Source organism: Lethenteron reissneri, chromosome 4 (assembly GCF_015708825.2).
Source record: "Lethenteron reissneri isolate LAM-NWPU_2019-01 chromosome 4, ASM1570882v1, whole genome shotgun sequence".
Taxonomy (NCBI): domain Eukaryota; kingdom Metazoa; phylum Chordata; class Hyperoartia; order Petromyzontiformes; family Petromyzontidae; genus Lethenteron; species Lethenteron reissneri.
In genome coordinates, this window is record NC_083782.1 from 6,636,549 (window position 1) to 6,658,725 (window position 22,177).

At 49.6% G+C, this 22,177-nt stretch overlaps 2 protein-coding genes across 2 annotated transcripts in view; one reads left to right on the forward strand and one right to left on the reverse strand.

Annotated features, from left to right (window-relative positions):
- Window positions 1–11,733, forward strand: part of LOC133349385 (sperm flagellar protein 2-like) — a 28,526-nt gene extending 16,793 nt beyond the window's left edge. Inside the window, exons 16-25 of the mRNA XM_061562771.1 lie at window positions 57–216; window positions 1,156–1,272; window positions 1,970–2,108; window positions 2,529–2,758; window positions 3,586–3,692; window positions 5,379–5,561; window positions 6,423–6,500; window positions 7,316–7,483; window positions 7,983–8,123; window positions 8,934–11,733. Of these exons, the coding sequence (XP_061418755.1) occupies window positions 57–216; window positions 1,156–1,272; window positions 1,970–2,108; window positions 2,529–2,758; window positions 3,586–3,692; window positions 5,379–5,561; window positions 6,423–6,500; window positions 7,316–7,483; window positions 7,983–8,123; window positions 8,934–9,101 (1,491 nt within the window). The 3' untranslated portion in view covers window positions 9,102–11,733. The remainder of the gene's footprint in view (window positions 1–56; window positions 217–1,155; window positions 1,273–1,969; window positions 2,109–2,528; window positions 2,759–3,585; window positions 3,693–5,378; window positions 5,562–6,422; window positions 6,501–7,315; window positions 7,484–7,982; window positions 8,124–8,933) is intronic.
- A 940-nt stretch (window positions 11,734–12,673) lies between these two features.
- The window catches only part of LOC133350720 (thrombopoietin receptor-like), a 16,496-nt gene continuing 6,992 nt past the window's right edge, over window positions 12,674–22,177 (reverse strand). The window contains exons 5-12 of the mRNA XM_061565383.1: window positions 21,597–21,753; window positions 21,290–21,392; window positions 20,432–20,616; window positions 19,445–19,599; window positions 18,258–18,438; window positions 16,437–16,515; window positions 15,176–15,260; window positions 12,674–14,433 (exon numbers count right to left, since the gene is read on the reverse strand). Of these exons, the coding sequence (XP_061421367.1) occupies window positions 13,279–14,433; window positions 15,176–15,260; window positions 16,437–16,515; window positions 18,258–18,438; window positions 19,445–19,599; window positions 20,432–20,616; window positions 21,290–21,392; window positions 21,597–21,753 (2,100 nt within the window). The 3' untranslated portion in view covers window positions 12,674–13,278. The remainder of the gene's footprint in view (window positions 14,434–15,175; window positions 15,261–16,436; window positions 16,516–18,257; window positions 18,439–19,444; window positions 19,600–20,431; window positions 20,617–21,289; window positions 21,393–21,596; window positions 21,754–22,177) is intronic.

The following is a 22,177-nucleotide window of genomic DNA, read 5'->3' on the forward strand; positions in this document are numbered from 1 at the left end:
ATAGGTCCCATATTAATATTACGTTGTTTTGCTGCTGCTGGGGATGCCTGTGGAAGGTTTCTGAGGAGCTGGCAGTGTTGGAGCAGAATGGTAGAGACGATGAACAAAACGATGGAGAAAGGGCAGCATCTGCAAGTCGAAAACCCACCTCTGGCAAAGCGAAAGGTTCTAAGATTGCCAAGAAGAAGGAGCCAAAAGGATCTGGGAAAAAAAAGGGTAAGATCATCACTTTGAGAAGCTATAACTATACTCAGAATGGGTGGATAATGTTAATTCATCTCTTTTACACCCATATGCTGAGTAGAATAAAGATTATGCATTGCTTTGGATTCATATATAGATCTTCTTGGTTCTTTCGTTAAAGTCACGTAGAATGGAAATAATAAAATAAAAGGGCCATTTTATTATTATTTATTATTCTTTATTATTTCCATTCTACGTGACTTTACCGAAGAACCAAGAAGATGAATCCCTGCAGTCACGAAAGCTTTAAATCGAAACATATATAGATCGTTAAGCTAGACGTGTACTTCTAAAAATAAGTTGCCGGTATGAAACCTCTTCGTCCTGCAGCGACCCATCATGCGTGCTCATTTCCTCTCTGCGGAAACATCGCAACACAGCAACGGGAACCGTTCTGAAAAGTACCGGTGTTTTACATGCGTGGTGTTGTGAGAAGTGCCGGTACGGCGTAACGTCGTTTATCGGACAATTTCGACCGCTGGGGATGATTCGATTCTACCAGTAGGGAGGGAACCTCTTCTTGCGTTTCTATACAGAGGTGGATTTTTTGACATTATTAAGTTTTCCAAGACGGTAAGTATAATCTATCGATTAAAATTTCTTCAACTGGTGCAGTGGCACAGTGGTTATTGCTCTGTGCTATAAACCCGTGTGTACACCTTGGTTGCATCCCCTGCCACGGCTAACATCAGTGGTGAGCGATATCTCGACGAGTCCTGGACACCAACTTCACCGACTCGCACTTGCTAGTGTGGTGATGCATGGTCAAAAAACACTCACGACGCGCATGGTATGAATATGCCCTCATCCAGCAGTGGATTGACAAAGGGCTATGGCATGTATTTATTTATTTACTTTATAACTATTATAAGTGAATTGATGTTGTTCCAAACTTGTACTTGAGGAGTGCAGGAGCGCCCAGCCCCAGTGTGCCAATGCAAGTGGAGGAAGTGGACCCTGAAGTGGTGGCACAGAAGGAGCGCAAAGCCAAGATGCATCAGGAGCATGCTTGTGCCTTAAAGCATGAGGGTGAGGCTTGAAGCACAGCAATACTGCCCCACTGTGAGGGGCACATTCACATTGCATTAATTGTAGGGACCACAACAGTGGCCTAGTGTTGTAGGCATGAGCCCCTTAGTGCAAAGAATTTAATTATTCAGAATCTTTATTTTGACTGGAGGAATCCGATGAGTTATGAAGCTCTTTTTCACAGATGTCCAGTAAAATGGGGAGCCCCTGTCCAACCCTCCCCCCCCCCCCCCACCGCTCTTCGTAGCCGGGAACCTGGGAACCCCTGTCCTGTGGGCCCTGGTGCAGTTGTACCACCTGCACACTTGAACGCTACATCACTTGACCACGAGGACTTTTTAAAGCTCATTGCTCATTGCCTTGGCCACTGAGAAGAAGGCCATTCCGGTTCACGAAATAAGCCAGCGGGCTCAGCCCGGATTGCCACAGCAACCTCACTGTGGCAAGGGAGCTGCAGTTGGCCCATCTGATGACTTAAATAATTGGATTACAGCCCAGCTTCAATTCCAACACATCGCTATGACAACTATACAGACAACGGCATTATTCGTGACGTTAATAACCGTGAAGATAATAACGATCCTGAGGTGGTCAGAGAAGAGTAACTTTTGTGTGTGAATTGTATTGCTTTCACGAAATGCTTTGGAGCATAACACAAGTGAGCTGTGGTCTCTGCCCTTGTGTACGGGGCCTATAGAAACCTGCCTGAGACAGCGACTGGACACGGTGAAGGAGCAAGCTCTCTCGGCAATCGGGGCCCTCCGCGCGGCGAGTGCGGAGGCGTACCAGGCCATGCAGGACTCGCTGGGCCAACGCTACCACGCCGAGATGCACAGGTGTTGTACCAGCCACAAGACAACGAGTCTTCCTGCGGCCTGCATAGGCTTTTGGCGGCAGGCGTCCGTTAGCGAGTGGCTATGAAAGTCAATCTACAGTGCTATACGACACCGGCGACCTGAGGTCGCTTCCTGGCCGCAGTTAATATCAGTGGCGATTAACTGAACCAGACATAGCTACATCAGCATTGGGGGGACAAAGGCACCCAGGTGTGGTCCTGGCCACACCACCCGCTTGTGTGCCATATGGCTACATTATGTTTCTCGCTAATGGCGGTCCGGCAGCTTAGAGTCTGTGTAAGCTATACGGGGGATCGTTGTCTCTCTCTCTGTGAGAGTCTGGACGTTTCCCGACACGCGTGGTGGTAACGTATGCGCTGCGCGCGATGACGCGGCAACATGTGTGCCGCACTTGTCCAGCATTGAGCAGCTGCTGGATGTGATTCAAGGCGCCGTGGAGTCGGGGACTCCGCTGCAGCCTGAGCTGGTGCTGCAGCAGGACTCCTTCTACCTAAGCACAGAGGCGCGCATGTACGAGGAGCCTCCTCCCCCCGCCCCCCCGCAGCCCTCCGAGCCTCTCCACCCCCAGCACTTCACTGTGGAGCAGCTGATGTCCTTCCATCGGCACCTGCTAGAGGCTGCGCCTGCAGGTAGGTGCTGCTTGCTCACTGCGTATGTGTGTGTGCACTTGCTCCTACAGTCTGTTAAGGCTATATGGGGATCCATCTTCTTGGTTCTTTCGGTAAAGTCACGTAGAATGGAAATAATAGGGTCTCTCGACAGACCTGTTCTTCACCTGAGGACGGCCGCTTGCGTTGTGGCCGAAACGTCGTGAGAATTATTTTATTATGTTTTATTTTTATTATTTTATTATTTCCATTATATGGGGGATCTTTGTCTTACCCGAAACCCAGTGGTGTAGCGTGATTGGCATGCCCTTAGGGAAAGGAATGAAATGGGGCCACCACACTGTCCACCTTCCCCCCCACCCCTCTTCGCGGCCCGGCACCTATGCACCTGAAGCCTGTGGGCTCTGGTGCAGTTGCACCACCTATATACTCAATAGTTGTACCACTGCCTGAACCCTCACTGGAACAAACCTTCTGACCACGTCCCAAACTAAACCAGACCGGAGTTCGATCATTTTAGGTTATCATCATCGTGATCATCATCAGGCTTGATGGATCCACTGCTGGGTAAAGGTCTCCCCAAGTCCTAAAAATCTCTCACGGGGTCCTGCAATGTAATAATCGTGGGGGGCTCCAGAAATATAATGGAAAATGTATGGTGAGTTTTGGTGGTCAGTGATGGTAAATCGGGTGATGAGAATCTGTATTGAGTGCAGTTGACCAACTTGTGAATATATGAAGACGGGTAGGCCTTTGGAAGATATAGATACAACATCTGTCACGTTAACTCTCATGCATATTTAGCTATAAATATTAATCATAACAACGAACCCCATCTTTTGGTACAGGATATATTTCCACTTTAGATTTCATCGACTTCCTGCATGCTCTGGGTTCTGGTGGTACAGGGAGTGAATCTCTGCCAGAGGCCTGGCTAAACATGTCGCACACACAGGTGAGTCGAGACCTGGTCTCATTCAGACACTCACGATATATATATACAAGTTGTGGATGTGGCCGAGTGGCTGGCACCGTTGAGATCCTGGGTTCGAATCCTGGTTTCTCATGCCTGTGATTAAACCTGATTCTCAATTCTATAGAGTTGGTGGTCTCAGCCCAGCCACCAAAGGCTGCACAAAAAGCCCATTACATTCAGTTTGGTTCTGTGCAGGCTCTGAGGACTGAAGCCAAATGACAAGAGCAATGCAGTAAAGTGTATTTAAGTATTAATTTATTTATTCATACACTTGTTGAGATTTGCCTCGGCCATTCTGCAAGAGATGGGATGCAAAGATGACGACAATAACCGCCGTTCGCCACCAAGAGATTGTTTCGCCCAGGAGAGCCTCACCGAGTCTCAAGGACTCTATTTCAGGAGGGTCCTGCGAAGATGTAAATTCCAATTATATAATTTATGGGTATTTTTTTACATTTGATCAATTTGGAGCATGGCACCAGCAATGGCCTACTCTTGCGGACGATATGACGGAATCTTTAACGCCCACTGTGAAGCAGATGGCCCCCGTAGTATCACGACGGTTATTACACTCGCAGCATTAATCAGGGTGGCCGCTGTACTTCGAACCGCGAACCTCCTCAACAGCAAGCGGGGGGAACGCGCAACCGCTGGGCAGCGTCACCGTCCCTTTGTGCTGTGCGTGGTTGTGTGCTATACATTTCTAAGTGATAAGCCACTTCTTTAAGCTATCATTTGTGGCCAGGTCGCTTCTGAAAATGAAGCAAATTGCTCAGTGGGCTTTACCTGTTGAAATAAAAATGGTAAATTTAACTTTTAATTGTTTGTTTGTGAATTGCTTGCATTTCCTATAATTTGCACTCATATCGTGTTTTTGTATTGTTTGTTGTTGTAACTTTCTGACCCGCCCCTACTGGACATTTGTGAAAAAGAACTTGATAGCTAATTGGATTCCTCCAGTATAAATACATATTTTGATTCTAAATCTTGACTTAAAGCTTTCGTGACTGCAGGAATTCATATTCTTTGGGTCTTTCGGTAAAGCCACTTAGATAGAAGAAAAAATAATAACAATAAAAATAATAAAAATAAAGTGAATAAAAAAATAATAAAAATATCACGACGTTTTGATCGCAACACAGGCAATCGTCTCCTCATAACGATTGCTTGTGTTGTGATCGAAACGTCGTGATATTTTTGATTATTAAATCCTTTATATTAAGTTCACTTGCGTGCTTGCTTGCGCTCTTACGACCGTGCAAATCTTTCGGTCGTTTTTTAACCCACTTCCCGTGATCCAATCGAGCTGACATTTCGCACACAGACTCGTTGTGCGTGACAATTTTTTATCGTGAAATTTTTTTTCCAAAATTTTACACTTTTTAGGAATTTTTTTTAAATATTTAATTACCAACTGCTTAATGGTGGCAGGCAATCATCTGACCCATAGGTGGCAGCCATCTCAAGCCAGAGGACGAGAGGACTCTAGCCGCCACGCATATAAAGGATTTATAGTGCAAAACTTAGTTTTTACGGGTAAATTTTTTTTAATTCACTTTATTTTTATTATTTGATTGTTATTATTTTTTCTAGCTCCACGACTTTACCGTAAGACCCAAAGAATATACAGTATTCTGATTCTGTTTGCGGTTGCGGCGTGTTCAGATTGCGGCGATCGCACACCAAGTGCAAGGCGGCGTGGAGCTGTTGGACTGGCGCAGGCTGCTGGTGCTGGCGGCCTGGCCCTGGCCACTGCCCTCGGTGACCCAGCTGCTGGCGGTGCTGGCAGCCTGCCGGAAAGCCGACCCTGAAAGCTCCGGCTTCTTGTCTCAGGAGCAGTACGACCAGGCATGTGCTCCTCTGTTGTCCCCTATTTCTTGCCACGTCTCGACCCACTCTTCTCGTTCACTCTCCAAATGCCCACCGCCCCCCCTCCCCGCTTCAAAAGATTGGCAGAGTACAGCGTATCTTCGGAGTAATGTGAGCAGAGATACCGTTTGCCACATATATCAGAGTTGTTTTGCTTGTGTGTAGCATGAAAACAATTGAAATGTATTTATGATTTGTGGGTGCCATAGTGGCGAGATGTTAACTACCTCGCCTGGTATACATGAGGTCGTGGGTTCGATCGTGACCCTGACGCCTGTATATTTGGAATTTTCATGTTCTCCCCGTGGTCGCGTGGATTTTTCTCTGGGTCCTCCGGTTTTTCCCTCCACATTTTGAATCAACATACATTTAGAGTATTTGACTGCTATAAATTTCCACATAAACCACTTCGTTGAGCAATCATTTGTGGCCAGGTCGCTTCTGAAAAAGAGCTATATAGCTCAGTGGGCCTTTCCTGGTAAAATAAAACTATATTCTTGGTTCTTTCGATAAAGTCATGTAGAAGGGAAATAATAACATAATATTAATATAAAACAATAAAAATTCTCACGACGTTTCGACTGCAACACGAGCAATCATCATCATAATATTATTTTATTATTTCCCTTCTACGTGACTTTACCGAAAGAACCAAGAATATGAATCCCTGCAGTCACGAAAGCTTTAAATCGAAATAAAACTAGTTATAGTTAGTTCGTGAGACTAACACTTTGCATTTTTATGGTATTGCTAAGTTCAATTGTTACCTGAAAATATGCTGTTAACAATAATACTATTATTGAATGTCAGGAGTAAAATTGTTGGTGTGTTGCCCCACAGATCGAACTGTGGTTTAAAGATGCTGTGCCAACAGAAAATACGTGTGACTTATATGATCGGCTGGGGAATCTGAAACAGGTACATTATTATACGAAATGATTATTGTCATCGTGGTACTTTCCACTGCTGCGTAAATGCCTCCCCTATTTTCTTCCAGTCCGTCATTTACTGAGTTGCTTCTGTCCATTAGTGGCCTCCGAAATCTTAGATTTTTGTAAATGACTTAGAGAAACCTGTCATAAGAGAACAATCATTCAGGCCAGAAAACCACGAGTTTCAAACAACAACAAGAACACCAAAAAACACAGAAACGTGTAAAGAGCACTCAGCCTTTGTCAGGCTCACAATGCTCTTCTTCAGGAAATCCTGACAGTATTTTGCAGAATGCACAAAGGTCGAGTGCTTTCAACGATTTTGCGTGTTTTAAATCCATTCCACTGCTTCTCTTCCCTTCCCTCGGCCTCTTTCATGTTCTCTCTCATCTCTCTTCAGATGCTCTCGTCAACATGTCCTGCCCATTTCCATTTAATCTATTTTGCTTTAAACTCACTTTAAAACCCCATAGTCTCATTCGCTCTGTGCCTTCTGCGTAACAGTCTGTAGGTTCTATAAAGTGAAGTGCTTGCCACAATTGAACCACAATACCTTGCTGATCTCGTCAAGGAGCCATACATCATCACGCAAACTCCTGTTATCTTCCCAGAGGCTTTTGGCTAGCCGTCGAACAAAGACGGCCAATGCATCGCACGCGTTTAAATGCGCTTCTGTGGCCCTCTGGAATGCTCTTCCTTCCTTTGTCTTTAGTATGTTATCCTTCCTCCGTAGCTCCGATCAGCGAAATAAGTTCAACATGCATACAAGCAATCTGTTCTGGGTGGTGCGTGCGTGTATAGGCCCTCTTTACCTTGCTCGGACAAGGGGAGAAGATAGACTACAAGAGCATGTTGCTGTACTTGGCCTGTGGTGAAGATGGACAGGATGGCTTCTATCGAGCACTGAGTGTGGCGGCGGCAGCAGCAGCAATGGCTTTGCCTGGGGATCCATCTACTCCCCCTCCCCAGGTAATGTGTTGCCATCGCAATGGCTCGGGTCGATTTATCAGTGCACTATGTATTTGCAATGTGGCCCCATATTCCAATGACGGTTGTCTACAAGATGCAAAGGATGTGTGTGCGTGGATGTGATGCGCATAGACTCCGACCCGCAATGCTCCTGATGTCGAAAGATCTTGGAAGCTAAGCGGGTTTGACCCTGCATGTTGGCTGGACGGGTGACCATTATGCATTAACAGGTTGTAATAGCTGCCCAGAACAGACTGTTGTTGTTGTTAAAGGCTCCGGGGCTACATGGTGGAGAGCAGAGGGAAGGCAGTACAGAAATATCCGTTGTATTGTACTTCTATGCTGCCTAACTTGACCAATCCGCACTATCCAGCAGTGGTGAAGTACGGTGATATAATCCCCATGACCCTCAGGGTGCGGATTGACACAGGGCTGTGCATGTCTAATTACGTGCACGCATTACCCTTTTCGAGAGCTGTGTGTTGCCGGGTTCTCACAGACAGAGGGTCTGGATTCTGGGCCTTTGGAATCTGTCTCTCTGGACGCTTTGCTCACGGTCCTCCACCATGCCGGGGCAATTGCCGAGGACACCCATCGCTTCAGCCACCCGAACGAGACGCGTGCACACCCGTACCTCGAGGTATCGTCACAACTCGCTCGCCGGGCGTCAGCGACGCGTGTTTAGGATTGTTGTGGACTTGTTAACGATGCACGGAGTGGATCCGTCGCGTGCCTCCCGCGCGACACTTACAGTTGAAGCCAGCGAGTTTCTGGGAGGCTCAACCGAGACACACGGTGAGCTGCTAGCCCCTCCTGTCTTCGTCAGTCCCACCTACAGGGACTCCTCTACTTACGAACGAGTTAGGTTCCAGAGGTCTGTTCATAAGTCAATCTGTTCGTAAGTCTAACTCTATTCCTGTCAATTCAGAACGTTTTGTACGGCATGTACACTAAACACGGGGAATGGCTTTAAAGTTGTATAATCTCCTGTAGATGTAGATGACACTGGTTCTTCACGTTCTGCAGAAGTAGATGCCACCTCCGCCATCTATTGCACGGTGGTTGAACTTACGACTATCAGTCCGAACAGATAACTGGAAATGCGGACAGGTTTCTCCGTATCTCTGAAAGTTCGTAAGTCGGACGTTCGTAAGTAGGGGAGTCCCTGTACTTTTACATAGCCATACCCACTGAATCGCTCGTGCCGCATGCAAGGTGAGTGGCCTCGTCGCTCTCTCTTATGTTGGTCCTGTCTCCTGCTCATATGCCGCGCCTGCTCCTCTGCCAGACGATTTTAAACTGGCAACAAAATCACCTATTTCTCGCAAGAGCTGCAGGACATCGCAACAGACATTTGCCAGATTTACTGTAACATGTGCAGCGTGTACCGCTAATGTTATTTATGTGTTAGCCATTTACGCCGCTTACTTAAAACCGTTTATCGTTTCAGGAACACATCGTTCAGGTGTTCCGAGATCTGGGATCGGAAGACCTAGAGCCTGTTCGTTTCCAGGCACTAATCAAGCATCCACTGATTGAAGAAATGATCAGCTTGATTTTAAAATTCAAATTAGTGGTAAGGGATGATTTGCTCATCCCGACGAATGTACTACCCTAAAACATATGTCATATGCAGTTAAATTCAATTAACCAGATTAACCGTGCATGCGAAAAAATCTTAATATTTTACGTGGGCACATTTTGTTGGTTGCTTCTCACTCGTTGGGGGTCTGTGACTCTGTGCCCCTGGGATCGGCTTAACAACGGCAAGTAAAACCAACAATCTTTAGGAAGCGATGAAAACAGACGACGCATTCAATGTTCTTACCCCCCCCCCATCCCACTCCACCTCCCCCCCGCCCATTCTACGTAGCTAAACAATTAATATATTTTGACAGTCTAATTTACGTGTGTTTTGCACTATTGTAGATGACCGAGAGTCGATTATATTCGGGTTTGATAGACAGGAAGCATTTAGCTCTCGAGTAACCAAATGCAGGATGGTGCAACAGGCAGGATAATTATTTATATCGATAACACTGGTCAATACACTTTTTCTGGCATAAGGTATTCCAACGGTTTTAAGGTAATTTTGGGGTGCTGATTCCAAATCAGGTTTTTGAGATATCAAATATTGCATTTTCAATATAAACTGCAGAAGAAAAATATTAAATAAATGTGGATATCTACATAAAATGATATTATAAACACACTATCCTAAAAATACAGCACCATATTTTAACACTAAAGCAGTCACTGACTCGCAACAACTTGCAATCATGAGTGACAGAGTTAATTTCTGGTAAAATCAATGAAAATGGGGTATGCCGATAGCATAAAAATGAGATGTGATAGAGCAAATCTGAGATCAGATTTGAAATCAGCACCCTGAAATTAGTCTAAAACAGCTGCAAAAGTCCAGGCCAGAAAAAATATGTTTTTTTTGTTGACCAGTGTAATTAATTGAAATCAGACTGCTTTTCAAATCTCATTCTCTTAAATGTATTGGATTTTTGTTTTGAGATTACAACCAATCTTCTTTGGAATTACAATCAACCTCCTTCAGGTACTCTTCATAAAAATGGTCTCACTCTAAAGCAGAGGTTGGCCAATCCGCCAAGCAGTGCGATCCGCTCTGGCGGATCTCAACGGGCTCTGCTATTCCACCAGAAAGCTACGACCAACAATTACCCTTGTAGAGTTTAACACATTAAGTACTAGCACCCATCTATTGGTAGACGTTATTATCTTGTATTCTTTCAATGAATCCTTAGTAGTGGATTTTTTGTTTGTTTGCTATCATCCGTACTGAAAATTGTTGTTTGCTTATGGTAGTGTTCTGGTTTGTCCTGAGATGCACAACACATGTTCTGCAATCCACCCGTGGATCTCAATCAACGTATTGGCCACCGCTGATCGAGACAAGTATTTAAATTGTTATCTAACTGGGCCCAGTTACAGTGATTGCGTTCCCACGCATGCATATTTTACTCATGGTAACAGTGTATTGTAAGAGCAGTAGGTAATCTTCTTGGTTCTTTCGGTAAAGTCACGTAGAATGGAAATAATAAAATACGTGACTTTACCGAAAGAACCAAGAAGATAAATCCCTGCAGTCACGAAAGCTTTAAATCGAAAAGCAGTAGGTAACCTCGTAACATATCAAATCATATTTTAATCATTCCCATACAACAGGCGCTACAGTCTTATTCCAAAAAATGTTATTGTATCCAGTGTCCAATAAAGAATTTAATCCAATGTCTAAGCTCAGCATGCTTACTTCTCATGGCCGCTGTTCCGACGTTGCTATTGGCTCGGCCCCTCTCTCCATTCCTGTCTGCGGAAGGCATAACCCCCATCCCTTGTTGTTGTGACTCGATTCACTTTCACATCCTTTGTTTTTTGTATCCTTCATCTCATCTTCACTCTCCATCTCATCGTCTGTCTTGCCCTCCTTCCTCTCACCTCTGTTAAACACTCTGTTCCTTACATTTCCCTCCCCACTCCGCACCACGTGGCTAAATCGTCTCGGTCTCACTTCCCTCGGTCTGGCGACAATGCTTCGCAACCCCCATTATCCTGCTGTCGCACGCATAGTCTGTCACTAACAGCACGACGTTTATATGATGGGTGAAATATTGCGGATGTCCTCTTATCCACATCGAATTGAGACAAATCTTTACGGATAAGAAAATATATGTTTGTTATATTCCACCAGCCTCTAAGACCATATGGATCAACCAACGTTGCATGAGAGCATGTGCTCAAGTAGAAAAGCTCTGGACGGGTTTTTCATCTGGCTGTCGCCTGATAAAGCTAGTTGTAATTACCGGCGAAATGTCGTACTCAGTTTGTAAATGTTGTGGCTTTGCTCTCCAACACACCGGTGTGCTGTACTAGTAACGAATTGGTATGTTCTGTTTACGTGACAAACCTTATTAGTTGGCTGTGTCGGGTGGTGGCGGGTTTAACGACACATTTATATTTACACGATCTAACCTCAACAAAACCTGTATTATGGCTTTTCTTGATTTCCGTTACTATCGTGTTCTCTGTTCCAACATCGTAGCCCTTCCTCATCGTATGGCTAATGTTGGTGTAGAGCAGTAGCTGTAATTGTACATTGAGGTGTTTGAGCCAGATGATTGTGTCAGGAGTGACGGAGTGGGGTGTCACTCGTATTGGTGAATCGGGCGTCGAGCCTGCGTTATATGTTCTACGGTTCCGTTCCGGGAGACCACACATCAGAGAGATTTTAAAAATATTCCATTTGTGAAAGATAAAATGTTCCATTTGTGGAAATTCGTAGTCCTAACTGGTGAGCAACACTCCGCGTCTCCCTTCCTTTTGTTCGTTTCTCCTTTTTCCCCCATGAAAAATAATGACACAGACCTGAACCGATGGTTTTGTACGTTGTTATTATTTTAAAAACACTTGCAAAAACTCATTCCTGTGCTCGCAGGGTCACACGTCAAATCATGCGGTGCAACACTTTGGGACTTGGGATGCAAAGTAACACGATTTGGTGCACGATGCATCGTGAGCTTAACAAAGAGAAAACCGATGTTGTCGTTGTTGTTCCACCCAGAATCACCGACAACGTTATAACAGCTTCTTGGTTCTTTCGGTAAAGTCACGTAGAATTGAAATAATAAAATAATAAAAATAAAACATAATAAAATACAATTTTCACAACGTTTCGGCCACAACGCAAGCAGCCGTCCTCAGGTGAAGAACAGGTCTGTCGGAAAGACAGCGTCTGAAGGCAGCTTCATACTAAATCCATTCACGTAGCCCACGAAACAAAAACTCGTGGTCGCGAGCATTCACGTACAGTGCTTTGCATTTCTCGCGAAGTTCGACGCGCAACTCGTAACAACGCAGCAAGTCACTCTCCAACTCCGTACACACAACGCGTAACAGTACCGTTGTGATTGGATGTTTGGGAAACGCAAGATCTAAATGCACACAAACCAAACGCGACAACAAATTGGGACACAACAGCCTTTTATATCACGAGTGCGACGTTCGGACTCCCGACAGAGATTTGTATCTTGGTCTGCGAGGGGGCCAGCGTATGAAGTCCGCTGATCCTTGTGTCAGATTGAAACCGAGCTGTGTACATAACTGTCCAAACCGTTACTCCACCGCCCTTCAATGGGTTCTAAATGCTAGATTGGGGGTGGTGGTGGTGGTGGTGGCGGCGGTAGTTGTAGTGGATGGAGTGAATACGCATCAATAGCAGAGTGAACATTTATCAACAAATAAACACTATCATTAAAAAACGAATCATGAAAACCCACGTACTATTACTAATATCCTCAGTATAGGCTACGAACACCGTGACATGATGCTCGCTGTCCAGTACTCTCCCAGAAAGCAGCGCGCCTCCTTATGGCTAAGAACAGTTCCCTGGAAGATATCCACCGCAGAACCACTCTAAAAGGGCTTCTTTATCGAAGCTCATATATATATATCCCCTTTTCCACTGGCACATCCGAGCCGAGTCAGCGCGGGGCCCCTCATGGTGCCGGTGGTTTTCCACCGGATATTTGCCGTGCCGAGCCCGGAAGCAAACCGTGATCAGGTGGCCGAACGAGACGTCCGAATCCGGCTCGGGGTGGGGCCTGGGATGATGACACGTCCACTGCGAGTGCGGCGTCAGTCGGCAAAGTGTGAGGTGGAGACAGCCGTCACGGGGCCACGTACACGCGACTTGGGATCGTGGCACTCGATGGCACACGCCAGCCAAAGGAAGAGCCACGCTTGCACCGCAACCGACCTGCCTCCCGCACTCATGTCGCGTTCACGTAGCCACCACTCCCGGCTTCTCCTGCTTCTTTGCGCATCACGTACGCCATGTTTGTGATTTCTTGCGACCCCGCGACCTCCAAGGTCGCCGCTCTTCCGGCTCCTTCTTTGCCGCCACCTCCTCCTGCCCGCGAGTTGACGGGGCTGCGTCGGCATCCTAGCTCCGGTTGCCCGCCTCCGATGCCCCACCACACGCGCTCGTAGCGGAGGGCGAGCAGTTGGACTCCTGGGTAAGGGTCTTGGCTGCGTTTGCCGGGCGCCGGGAGAATTCCGGGATTTTCTGAGACCTCACCGTCTGGCTCGGATCTCGATTCCGTGGGTCTGCGATGGTGGTGGTTGTAGTCATCGTTGTTTTCATCAGAAGTAGCTGCAGCAGCAGCACCGACATCATGAACAGATCCAACGGCAGCTTCGTCATCATCATCAGCAACATCTTCAGCATAAGCATAATAATCATAAGTAGAGTGAGCATCTTCATTTCCAGCAATTTCATCATTATCCTCATCATGATCACCATCCTCAGCAACGGCATCAGCATCATCCTCAAGAACATCAGTGGAATCAGCATCTTCGTTATCAACAGCAGCATTGCAATCTTCATCGGCGGCAGGAACGTTATCCTCATCAGCAGCATCTTCATAATCGTCATCTCCAGCAGAAGCAGTTGCAATGTGAAGTCCATCAGCATCATCATCATCGTCGTCCTCATCATCGTCGTCGTCATCATCGTGTGCGGCACCCACTTCGTTTTCATCAACAGTTACCGCATCTGCTACATCATCACCATCACCGCCATCGTCGCCGGCATCTTCTTCGTCACCGTAACCATGAAGATCCGGGCTCAGCAGCTCCGCTTCCCTCTCCCCGTGCTGCCTCCCCGCCGCGTCTCCTCCCCTGAGCACGTAGGCGTTCTGCGCCTTGCGACGCGGCCACGCGTGGAGCGGGAGGCGTCCCTCCGCCCGCCTCTCCACCTCCTCCCGCTTGTCCATCTCTTCCTCGTCCGCCTGCTCCGCTTGCTCCTCCTGCTCCTCCCTCTGATCCCCCTCGGAGACGACCTCGACCAGGCAGATGAGTCGCTCCTCCACCTCGCACGCCGGCCGCACCACGATCCGCCCGCCCCTCTCGGGCCTCGCCCACTCCTGTGCGGAAAAACGCGAGCAGTCACCGCTGTGCCGATTTGCTCCCACACCACCCGCGCCTCCGAAAACAACAGAGCACGCGACTCAACTGGAAACCGCACGACCCGTGACACGCCTGGATCCGATCGCCACCTTCGCAAGCAAGCGGGAAATTCAAAGAGGCCCCCGGCATGCGACCGCGGAGAACGTGGCGCAAATCATGGGACGACATTACAAGCGCCCGGGGACGCAGCGCTAAAGTCGCCGGGGGCACATTGCAAGCCCCCTGTGCGTCACAGCAAGAAGGCCCTCGGTTCAATTCCCGAGCGGGGCGCTGCTGCCGTGAGGAGTTGTTACGTTCCGCCCCCCCCATCCCCCCCACGTTCTGCATGGGGCCAGTGTCCTCCTATAGCTAAAAAAAAAACTCGCCGTTTGCGACCCTGGTGCGGCCGGGTACGGGTAAGGAATCAAAACCCATTTGCGACCTCTGCGCTGAACCCGACACTGACCTCCCCCCTCCCCCCCCCCCCCCGGGGGGCTCCCCCTGTTCTGGCGAAAATTCTGCCACCAGATATCCGCAGGGACGCCGCGCACACAGGAGAAGGGACACGTGTCTCAGCTGCGACTGCAAGTGGAATGCGTTGTGATTATCGGAATCTTTATTTATACTGGAGGAATGCGATGAGCTCTAAAGCTATTTTTCACAGATGTCCACGCGAGGATCGTTGTAATTATGGCCGTGGATCGTTCCACGTTCTGGTACCTGGAAGTTGCCCTTGAAGACCGTGAAGAGTTCGTCAAAGGAGGACTCCAGGTCTGGAACGGCGGGCCACACTTTTTGCTTGATCCTGTTGGGAGGTTCATCATCATCATCATCATCCGCAACATCAACATCGACGACCATCGAAAGCGTTTCCAGCGCATTCACCGTGACATCGTCCGCCCGGCGCTTGCCGCTATAGACGCGACACCGCAGTAGTAGTCTAATTCTCGTTGCCATTCATCACTTCTTATTTTGAATATAAAATCCCAATCTAGATTTGAGGTTTTCGTGACTGCAGGGATCCATACTCCTTGGTTCTTTCGGTAAAGTCACGTAGGTAGAAAATAAAATTAATTAAATCACCACGTTTCGGGCGCAACACGAGCGTCCGTCATCAGGTGAGACAACCACAGCAAGAAACAATTGCTGAAGTGGGCAAAAGGGCTGCTTGTAACAACGTCGTGATTTAATTTAGTTTATACCTACGTGACTTTAACGAAAGAACCAAGGAGTAATATAAAATCCCATTTTCTCAAACGCATCTTCCGCCAGTACTATTCTTCTAATCAGCTATATTACGCAACCCTTCTACCATCGACTGTTATCACGCTACCTAAATGGTTAAAATGCTCCTCCTTTAATAATATTGTTCAACACAATATCAACCACAACAACGATAAACACCACATCAACCACGACACCGAGCGCACGAGCAACACCACGGCAATAAACTACGTTTCACTCGCTCATCCACTCACGCATCCACTCACTCACCCACTCATCCACTCACTCACCCACTCATACATTCATACATTCATCCACTCGCTCACCCACTCATCCACTCGCTCACCCACTCATCCACTCGCTCACCCACTCAATCACTAGCTCATCCACTCACTCACTCATCCACTCACTCACCCACCCATCCACTCGCTCACACACATCCACTCTCTCGTCTACTCACTCACTAGCTCATCCACTCATTCACCCACCCATCCACTCGCTCACCCACTCATCCACTCACCCGCTCAGCCACTGACTCACCCACCCAGTCACTCACTCGATCATCCACTCACTCATACACTCATCCACTCTCTCACCCACCCATCAACTCACCCGCTCTCTCACCCACCCATCCACTCACCCATTCATCCACTCATCCACGCACTCGCCCACTCATCCACTCACTCACCCACTCACTCACCCACTCATCCATTCACTCGCTCACCCACTCATCCACCCGCCGAGTCCGGGACCTCACCTCCTCATCCTGCCTTTGATAACGACCAGAACCGCGCTCATCAGCAGGGCGAACGGGATCACGTAGGCCAGCGTCCACCCTGTGGGGGGACAGGATCGACCGCAAGTCATCGCCGCTCGAACCCGACACGGACCTGTCCTGAGAACGGCCCCAGTACCGCCCAGGGACGCCCCCGCCCCCACCTGGCCCCGATCGACTCGCTATGCCACGGCGCCTGTGAATAATAATCTAAATCATGTCATGCATTGAGATTATTTAGATGATTTCGGTGCTATAAAAGTCCAAATGATGGGCCACTTTTTTGAGCCATCATTTGTGGCCAGGCCGCTTCTGAAAGATAAGAACATAGCTCCGTGGCTTTGCCTGGTAGGATGGGGATGGTTTAGTTTTATTTGTATGTGTCTGGGTGATTTGTTTACCTTTCTTGTACTTGGCACTACTGTCACGTCTTTGTACTGTTTTGTTGTTCTTCTTCTTGGTTATTTCGGTAAAGTCACGTAGAAGGGAAGTAATAAAATAGACTCTGTCTTCCCGACAGACCTTTATTCACCTGAGGACGGCTGCTTGCGTTGTGGCCGAAACGTCGTGAGAATTATTTTATTTTATTAGTTTTATTTTTATTATTTTATTACATCCCTTCTACGTGACTTTACTGAAAGAACCAAGAAGATGAATGCCTGCAGTCACGAAAGCTTTAAATCGAAAAATTGGTTTGTTGTTGTAACGTTCGTACCCGCACCTACCGGAGATCTGTAAAAAAGAGCTTAATAGCTCATCAGATTCCTCCGCTATAAATACATATTTTGATTCTGCTTTGGTGGATCGCGTAGGGTTCTTGTGAGACTCTCCAACCGGCTGACTTGGCTGCGTGGTGGCCAGGAGATAATGCGGCGAGGAGGTTTATGAATCCGTCCTTATAGCGGATGCTCGGGTGTTAATCTTCTCAATTGAGCGTGGGGGTTTTCTCCGGGCTCTCCGCTCTCTTCTCAATGCGAAGGAAAACTCCGGATGTGGATTTGGCCAAGCATCCCCAAGCAGCATATTGGAAAGCTAAGCAGGGATGGAAGACTGCCCAAGAATTCTCGATGTGTTGTATGATTAGCCTGGGAGGTGGCCATGAAATGCCAGCACGGAGGTGGGTTATTGATCACATAGTACACCACTGTCCTGGAGTCTGCGCTCCTTCAGCGGAGGAGGAGCAATAGCAAAGTGACAAGAACTCTCTCTCTCTCTCTGCTGAAGCCCTCTCATCGTGTCCAGCAGACCTCGACATTGACATCGGATCTCCCGAGCCACATTTCTACCATGCTGCTGCCATCATGCGCACGAATTGGGCCGAGGTAACTCACTTGTCCTGTTTGTGTGGTGGGCTGGTTGAATTGGAGGCTGTGAGGGAGGTGTGAACTGGTTAGTAGCTATCCAACTGGTTATACATAATCGCGTGGTTTGTCACTAGTTATTGGAGGGTGAGCGAGAAGCAGTGACACTCATCATTGCAGTGTTTACGGTAGAAGCCGATAGAAACTGAATTTCTGGTTTCGGCCGAGACCAAAAGTTTAAAATTGACTTTCGGCCGAAACCGAAAGTAAACCGAACGTTTACTTTTTGGCTTCGACCGAAACAGAAACTATGCTGAAAGAGGCCGAATTTCAGTCGGCCTCTAGTTTACAGCGCTATTGAAATTGTCACAATTTAAAAATAAATGTTTATTATCAGATGGCTGGTTAGTTTTTTCATCCGCACCTCCGATAAGCACGGTTGACCACGTACGGCGCGAAAGAAGTTGAACACGCGCACAACTAAGTCGGTGGGCTTACTCACCTGGCCGTTCAGAGGCGTTTGTGACCACAGCCACCGTGTTTCCGCTGCCACCCCATCCACCACGCCAGCCCGCCCTGTCGACCCCCTCGGAGGGGTCAGGGGCCTGGAGACCACGTGACTCGGCCCCCTTCACCGCACCCTCGAGCAGGTGGGACCCCTCTCCCTCCCCTAGCCGTACATCCTGGGGGGCCGTGGGAGGTGGGGGGGGTGTGGGAGGGGGGAGAGCGTGGGGGGGTGTGGGAGGGGGTGGCGTGGGAGGTGGGGGGGGGCGTGGGAGGTGGGGGGGGTGTGGGAGGGGGGAGAGCGTGGGGGGGTGTGGGAGGGGGTGGCGTGGGAGGTGGGGGGGGCGTGGGAGGTGGGGGGGGTGTGGGAGGGGGGAGAGCGTGGGGGGGTGTGGGAGGGGGTGGCGTGGGAGGTGGGGGGGGGGCGTGGGAGGTGGGGGGGGTGTGGGAGGGGGGAGAGCGTGGGGGGGTGTGGGAGGGGGTGGCGTGGGAGGTGGGGGGGGGGCGTGGGAGGTGGGGCGGGTGTGGGAGGGGGGAGAGCGTGGGGGGGTGTGGGAGGGGGTGGCGTGGGAGGTGGGGGGGGGGCGTGGGAGGTGGGGGGGGTGTGGGAGGGGGGAGAGCGTGGGGGGGTGTGGGAGGGGGTGGCGTGGGAGGATGGGGGGGGCGTGGGAGGTGGGGGGGGGCGTGGGAGGTGGGGGGGGGCGTGGGAGGGGGGAGGGCGTGGGGGGGTGTGGGAGGGGGGAGAATGTGGGGGGGTGTGGGAGGGGGGAGGGCGTGGGGGGGTGTAGAAGGGGGGGGGGGCGTGGGAGGATGGGGGGGGCGATGGAGGGGGGCGTAGAGACGTTACAGGTGCGGGACATTTTCAAGTTTTTAATTTTATTAGGTATAGCCCTGTGAGCCATGCGGCTCTTGAGTCGGGTGCAACCGCAACAAACAAAATATGAACGGAGATCATCTTAAAGCGACGACGCGCAACAGAAACATCCTGGATAAACCAGCAAATATAAAAAACCGCTGTGTGCACAAATCTCAGTGTGATGCAAGTCTAACAATAACAACCATAATACAATTTAGATTACCCATATGTTTTCGAAATCACCAAAATATTTCATTGGGATGGGAAGTGAACGAGACGCCACCACCACCACCACACGGTACAGCACAAACTCCCTCCCTCAACCTCACCGTGCAAGGTTGGTCCGGGCCTCCGTCGCAGCCTGGCGCTCCCAATCCGGACTCGGACCAACTCAGTCTCAGTTCCCCTCCGCCCATCTCCGTCCGGACCCCGCCAGGTTGAGTTTGGGGATTCGTGCGGTCCCCCAGGAGGGCGCCGTTGGGATCTAAGAACGACGCGGGGAATTGCGGTGAAGACAAGCGCGATGCCGTGCGGCGATCGGCCTGCGTACAGAGACGAAGCCATCGACCCACACCGAGTGGAGCCTAAAGCAGCCGAAGAATCATAACCTTTATTTAGACTGGAGGAATCCGATGAGCTGTAAAGCTCTTTCTCGCAGATGTCCAGGAGGGCATACCTGTCAACCCCTTATGAGTGCCTACCTGACTACAGACCAGTTCAGACCTTATTGGTCACCCCGTGCCCTTATAAATCTCAACGTTCATCCTACAAAGTCCCATCACAAGGAAGAAACACAAACAAATAGACAACAAATTTTTTGCCCGTATTGAAACGGCTTTAGTGCCGTATGGACCTGAAAACTCAATTTCCTTGCACAAGAATACGGGGTAACCCGTAACGGATTGACACTTACGAGTAGGGGCACGGGCGGTAAGAATGTCACAACATCTTCTTGGTTCTTTCGGTAAAGTCACGTAGAAGGGAAATAATAAAATAATAAAAATAAAACATGATTCAATAATTCTCACGACGTTTCGGCCACAACGGCTGCTTGCGTTGTGGCCGAAACGTCGTGATAATTATTTTATTATGTTTTATTTTTATTATTTTATTATTCCCCTTCTACGTGACTTTACCGAAAGAACCAAGAAGATGAATCCCTGCAGTCACGAAAGCTTTCAATCGAAAAATGTCACAACAGTAACAGCAACAAGCGAATCGCACACACACAAAAAAAACACGATAGGAGTGCCGACGTTTTGTGTCGTCCCAGGGGTCATTGGCTCAATCCGGCGAGAACGCAGCGTTCCACCCACCGACGTCGGCCATGCAGAAGGGCTCGGTGATGAGTACGCGGTGCCGAGGGGGATCGCGCTGACGCACGGACAGACGCACGCGCGTCAACGGCGACGGCGGAGACAGCGAGCAGCGAGACCCGGGCTCTTCCTGGGAGCCCCAGCGCGCCGACTCAGAGCCGCACTTCCACTCCGAGCCAAGCTCCCTGCGGCCACCGCACGCGGCGGAGTTTAAGAGGCGAATGGGGGGTGGGGGGCCGGGAGGCAAAGACGCAGGGCGGTCCCCCGTGCGACGAGTCGTCTCGCTCGCACGGGAATTTCACGTGTGACGTTTGCTCCGATCGCAGGTCGCAGACGGTCGTTCGACTTCTACTCGATAAAATAACCAAATACAGCCACAGATTATTTTCCTCTTTTTCTTCTTTCTTTCTCTCTCTCTTATCTCTCGCGTGTCTGGTTTTTTTTTTGTAACGAGCGCTCTTCCCCACACCCCGCTCCCCTGCCGCCTGCGTGCTCGGTCACCATCTCTCTCTGTCTGTCTTCCTCACCCCACACATCCAGCCTGCACTCCCCTGCTGGAACTGTGTCTCCACGACTATCCCTGCCTCGCTCTTTCCCTATCCCCCCCCCCCCCCCCTCAAGCCTCAGTCGTCATACCTGCTTGCTCGGGCCATCCGCTCGAAGGGAGCTCTACGGAACCCTCTTAGATTTGGCCAAAAAATCCCGCGCTGGCCAGGGCAAGGTACCTCGGAAGACGTGGAAACAACCCACGCTTTGGGAGTCTCCGCCGATGGACTAATTGTGGTTGTACCCATTTCTATCGCTGGGTGAGTAGTTGTGGTAGTTGGAGTTGTGGTGGTGGTGGTGGTGAGGACTCACTCGTCCTGGTAGTAGAGTGAGTAGTTGCTGCCCGGGCTGACACTCGCCCAGTGGCAGAGCAAGGTTCGGAGGTCACGCGTCGCGCACTGCAGATGGAACCCACCTGCACCGCACGCACCGGTATACCACATCACTACACCACACTACTTCACCACATTGTTACACCGCACCGCTACACTGGACTGCTACACCGCACGCACTGCTACACCGCACCGCTACACCGCACGCACCACACCGGTACGCCTCGCACACCGCTACACCGGCTGTACCCACTCGACACCGGCTGTACCGACAGCACGGATCGTACCGGGCGATGCGCGTGGCGTGGCCATGACGGGCTGGGACCACTCGCTCCAGGACCCGCGCAGGGTCTCCCCGTCGGGACCCGTGCGGACCCTCAGCCAGTAGGGGATGCCGGGACGAAGCCCCCGTAGCCGGTGCTCCGTGGCACCGGTCTGCACCGTCTGCGATCCGGAGGAGTTGGGGGGGCGGGGGGAGTGTGGGAGGGGGTTGCTTTTTGGTCAGGTTTGGGTCATGCTTGGGGTGAAGTTTGAGTTATATACGGGGTCAAGTTGGGATTGTGTTTTGGGTCGTGCTTTGGGTGAGGTTTGGGTCGTGTTTGGGTTATGTTCGGGTGAGGTTTATGGAGAGGCGTGAGTCCGGCATTCCAGTAGTTGACGTCCGTCCTATGTCCTGTCCCTCGGCCCCAGCTCCCCCACGTGGGGAGGACACCATTTTGTTTCGATTCAACGTCGACGGTGTCACTTGGGCCACTTCCAACGCCTCAATTCCTCTTTGTGAATATACGTTGAACTTCTTTCGCATCGTACGTAGGCAACCGCGTTTACCTTGGCCTTCTCATTGCACGGGCGACGCTGTCGCCTTGTC